The sequence below is a fragment of the Erythrolamprus reginae genome, chromosome 1 (genome assembly GCF_031021105.1).
Source record: "Erythrolamprus reginae isolate rEryReg1 chromosome 1, rEryReg1.hap1, whole genome shotgun sequence".
Lineage (NCBI taxonomy): Eukaryota > Metazoa > Chordata > Lepidosauria > Squamata > Dipsadidae > Erythrolamprus > Erythrolamprus reginae.
The window spans coordinates 284,889,353-284,894,922 of NC_091950.1; the positions used below are offsets into that span (position 1 = coordinate 284,889,353).

A 5,570-nucleotide genomic window follows, 5' to 3' on the forward strand; every position below is an offset into this window, starting at 1 on the left:
TTTTTCCCGAACGCCATCACTCTACTAAACAAATAATTCCTTCAACACTGTCAAGACTTTTTACTAAATCTGCACTTCTATTCTACTAGTTTTTCTCAACTTTCCTATCATCCTTTTCCTCCCACTTAGGACTGTATGACTGTAATTTGTTGCTTGTATCCTAAGATTTTTATTAATATTGATTGTTTCTTCATTGCTTATTTGACCCCCTATGACAATCATTATTGAGTGCCGAATCTTTGGAGAGGGGCGGCATACAAATCTAAGTAATAAATAAATAAATAAGTGTTGTACCACATGATTCCTGACAAATGTATCTTTTTCTTTTATGTACACTGAGAGCATATGCACCAAGACAAATCCCTTGTGTATCCAATCACACTTGGCCAATAAAATTCTATTCTATTCTATAAGCAGGAGTGCAACCATTTCCAAGGGATGATTTCCTCAAATAGCTTCATGTACAGTACATGTTAAACAGGAGAGGCCTCCAAGGCACCCTACATTAAAGAGCTTGAAAGCTTGACCTCTATCCTTCACAAACTGGAATTGGAACAGAAGAATATTATGGCTGTAAAGAAATCAAGCAGGATCAGGAGCATTACACTCCCACTACTTTATCTCCCGGGCCAACAAAAAATAATCAATGCAGCCTTAATCCTATAACCAGGCCTGAAATTTGAAAGAAAATAATTGAGATAATCTGTTTCTCATGATGTCTTCTTCACTTGCTCTATCACTTCTTCACCAATCTCTCTGAAGGGAAAGTTGGGGAGGACAGGTAATTAAGGCAACAAGGATGAGTGATTGTGGAGGGCACAAAACTACTCCCTTCAAGGCAGGTGGCATTACTTCTTCTCACAAGGTCATATTAACCACCATCTGCATCCAGCTTCCTCTCATGCTGGCAGCTTTCTCTAGCCAAAGGGAGTAGGAATCTAATCAACAGATTATGGAGCTTACATATCCCAGAACCACGACTTCTTCCTTGGCATCAACAAGCTCACACATAACCCAGATCTTGTCAATAGAATTTGTGTAGTAGCCAGTGCCAGGTTACATCATCTATTGATCATTAATTCCTGCTGCTAAAGTGTCAACTTCCACTGCCCATTTTTTTTCATTGATAGCATAACAATAAGCAATAACAATATCACTGGAGCACTGAAAATCTACTTTGCTTTTTTAGCAAGGGCTAATTCAAGTGATGTATATGGGACATCACTTGTATTTCAGCTGGGAGATTGAAACAGAACACAAGGCAGAAAAGCTGATGTTCCAATTCATGTTACGTATCAGAGTTGCATGGAATCACTTTATGCAAACTAATCCAGTCTTTCTTATTTTATCTTAAGACACCTTTGATATAAGGGAAATTGCCGTGGGCTCCATGCTGTGAAGCAATTTTTCAGCAATGTGATTTTTCCCACTTACTGGAAGAGATTGAAGGTTTTTATTCATTATAGATTGCATTTTTGTAAGTGATGGATAGCATGTGATTCTAGAGTCTGGAAGTTCAATAATATTGGGCCACTTCTTAATTTCATTAGTCCCTAATTTCCCATGGAAATTGTAAGTCTACTTAGGAACATATCACTTCAGACCATATTTTGACTTCACCTGAAGTAGTACTTTTTTAATAGAAACATAGAAGATTGACAGCAGAAAAAGACCTCATGGTCCATCTAGTCTGCCCTTATACTATTTCCTGTATTTTATCTTAGGATGGATATATGTTTATCCCAGGCATATTTAAATTCAGTTACTGTGCATTTACCAACCACATCTGCTGGAAGTTTGTTCCAAGCATCTACTACTCTTTCAGTAAAATAATATTTTCTCATGTTGCTTTTGATCTTTCCCCCAACTAACCTCAGATTGTGCCCCCTTGTTCTTGTGTTCACTTTCCTATTAAAAACACCTCCCTCCTGAACCTTATTTAACCCTTTAACATATTTAAATGTTTTGATCATGTCCCCCCTTTCCCTTCTGTTCTCCAGACTATACAGATTGAGTTCATTGTCTTTCCTGATACATTTTATGCTTAAGACCTTCCACCATTTTTGTAGCCCGTCTTTAGACTCGTTCAATTTTGTCAATATCTTTTTGTAGGTGAGGTCTCCAGAACTGAACACAGTATTCCAAATGTGGTCTCACCAGCGCTCTATACAGCGGGATCACAATCTCCCTCTTCCTGCTTGTTATACCTCTAGTTATGCAACCAAGCATTCTACTTGCTTTCCCTACCATCTGACCGCACTGTTCACCTATTTTGAGACTGTCAGAAATCACTACCCCTAAATCCTCTTCTGAAGTTTTTGCTAACACAGAACTGCCAATACAATACTCAGATTGAGGATTCCTTTTGCCCAAGTTCATTAATTTACATTTGGAAACATTAAATTGCAGTTTCCATTGCTTAAATAAAAATAAATAAATTGCTTAAATAAAAAAACTAAACATGAGAACTCCAACATATAGAACATAAGATGTTAGAACTAATTTAGTCTTTCCCTTGGTATATTAACTTTTTATACAATATGTATTAAAAAAATTCCTCTTGAGAAAACATTTATCTGGGAGTTTCTTCTGTTGGGAAGTGATACAGTTCAACTGTTGCATATACAGTAGAACCTCGACATACGAGCTGCTCCACATGCGAGTATTCCGAGATACGAGCCACGACGAGAGCGAAATTTCTGTTTGACACCCGAGCTCAAATTCGGGATACGAGCCGAACTTCCGCTCTAGTTGGCTTCCGGTTTTCTCGGCACGAAAAAAAGTCTCGTCTCGGTGGTGTCGGTGTTTAGAGCGAGTACTGTATAGACTTTTGTGCATGGCTCCCAAAAAAGTGTCCGATAGTGCAAAGGCCGCTGAGAAGAAGAAGAAGATGATGATATCCATAGAAGCGAAGCAGGAGATAATTAATTTGCACGATAAAGGGACTCGTGTTATTGAACTTGCGAGGATGTTCAAACGCAGTACGTCTACCATTTGTACAATCCTGAAGCAGAAGGACATCCTTAAAGGTGTTAAAGCAGCAAAAGGTGCGACGATAGTTTCCCAACTTAGGACGTCTGTTCATGAAGAGATGGAGAGGTTATTGTTAATTTGGATAAAAGAAAAGGAGCTGGCCGGAGATACAATAACAGAGGCGATCATCAGCGAGAAGGCTCGTGCGATATTCTCCGACCTAAAGAAAAATGAACCATCCTCGTCGGGAGATCCAGATGAGTTCAAAGCAAGTCATGGGTGGTTTGACAGGTTCAGAAAAAGAAGTGGCATTCACTCAGTAGTTAGGCATGGGGAGGCAGCGAGTGCAGACATCAAGGCAGTGGAGGAGTTTGTTATGCGTTTTGCTAGCCTGGTTGAAAAAGAAGGCTATGTCTCTCAACAGATATTTAACTGTGATGAGACTGGGCTGTTTTGGAAGAAAATGCCCCATAGGACTTTCATTACTGCCGAGGAAAAGCGCATGCCAGGACATAAGCCCATGAAGGACCGTCTAACCCTTGCATTGTGTGCAAACGCGTCGGGTGACTGTAAAGTAAAGCCACTTCTCATGTACCATTCTGAGAATCCTTGCGCGTTCAAGACGCACAAAATCCTAAAGGAAAAACTCCATGTCATGTGGCGCTCCAATGCAAGGGCATGGGTAATGAGGCAGTTCTTCATGGACTGGGTAAATCTTGTTTTTGGTCCTATGGTGAAGAAATATCTTTTGACTAATAAACTCCCCCTACATGCCTTACTGCTGCTCGACAATGCTCCAGGCCACCCACCCGCTCTTCAAGAGGACATCCTTCAAGAATTTCAGTTTGTAAAGGTTTTCTTCCTCCCGCCCAACATGACTTCAATCCTGCAACCAATGGATCAGCAGGTCATAGCTAACTTCAAGAGGCTGTACACGAAGCATCTGTTCCGCCGATGTTTTGACGTAACAGAGAACACCAACTTGACACTGCGTGAGTTTTGGAAGGATCATTTTAATATCGTTTCTTGCCTTAGCATCATTGACCTTGCCTGGCAAGAAGTGTCAAGGCGAAACTTGAACTCGGCGTGGAAAAAGTTGTGGCCTGCTGTTGTTGCACCAAGGGACTCTGCTGAGCCTGAGGGCGAGACCGAGGACGTCACCGAGACTGACACCCCGTTGGAGGAGATTGTGTCACTTGGTAAGTGTATGGGTCTGGAGGTAGACGAGGGTGACATTTTTTATTTTATTTTATTTATTTATTTGTCCAATACACAATGAGGGTTTTAGTGAGTATATATCAATATACACATAGTAAAATACATGATGAAGGTTATAGAGAAGATACTCATAGTAAAATATATCTAAGAAATAATAGAAAAGAAGATATAGGAATAGAATATATAGGAATAGAATATAAAGAATATAGGAATAGAATATATATATATATATATATATATATATATATATATATATATATATATACACATATACATATATACACACACATACATACATATATATATATACATATATATATACATATATATATACACATATACATATACACATATACATACATACACATACACATACATATATATATAGGAATAAAATCTATCAATGAAAGAATAGAAGAAGAGATATAGGAGATATAGGAGAGTAATAGGACAGGGGACGGAAGGCTTGTCGAAGAGCATGAAGAACCGCTCTCTACAGAGGACCTGAAGGCGCTCCATGAGATGCAACAGACGGAGATGACCCAAGAGATGAGCAGCAGTGAGGAAGAGGTACAGGAACCACAGGAAGTAATTCCTACCAGTGAAATAAAAGCGATGCTAGCGCAGTGGGAGAACGTTGTTAGTTTCATCGAAAAAAATCACCCAGAGAAAGTAGCCACGAGTCGTTCAGCAGCACTTTTCAATGACACCTCATTGACTCACTTTCGCAACATTTTGAAAAGCAGGCAAAAGCAGATGTCACTGGATAAATTTCTTATGAAAAGAGCTGCTCCAAGTGAAAGTGCAGCCAAAAAGGCAAAAACAGATGATTAGGCTACTGTGTACATATGTAAATTTAAAAGTTTAAGAAAGTTTACAAGTTAAGTGTAAGAAACTTTATTATTCATTTATATGTACATGTACATTTCTTCATTAAAAACATGTCTTTCTGCATAATTTAGACTAACTTTGTGAGTTTTTTGAGGGCTGGAACCAATTAAAATAATTTACATTAATTCCTATGGGGAAAAGTCGTTCGAGATACGAGTTGATCGACTTACGAGCCCAGGTCCGGAACGAATTAAACTCGTATGTCGAGGTTCTACTGTACTGTTAATACAGCACAAATCATAAAAATGAAACATATCACGTTATGAATGGCCTTGCCATGTAAATCTTATTGACAGAACAAAGGAGATGGAGAAAATATATGTCAAGGAAAAGAAGCACAGTAGGCAGAAAGCTTTGTAGACTAGATTAATCCATTTTTTAAAGTCAAGGCTGATAAATACAAAGGGAAGGGAGAAAAAGGGAACCAGGACATGCTACTCTAAATGAAAACTCAGATTGTTTTTTCCTATTCCATACTGTGTTCAATC

The 5,570-nt window shown here is 38.8% G+C and overlaps 1 protein-coding gene across 1 annotated transcript; it reads left to right on the forward strand.

The window, feature by feature from the left end:
* Positions 1-2,836: 2,836 nt before the first annotated feature.
* Positions 2,837-5,025, forward strand: LOC139174324 (tigger transposable element-derived protein 1-like). Its single transcript, XM_070764655.1, has 2 exons — positions 2,837-4,172; positions 4,691-5,025. Exons 1-2 carry the CDS (start codon positions 2,837-2,839, stop codon positions 5,023-5,025), a joined length of 1,671 nt encoding a protein of 556 aa, XP_070620756.1.
* Positions 5,026-5,570: the final 545 nt, after the last annotated feature.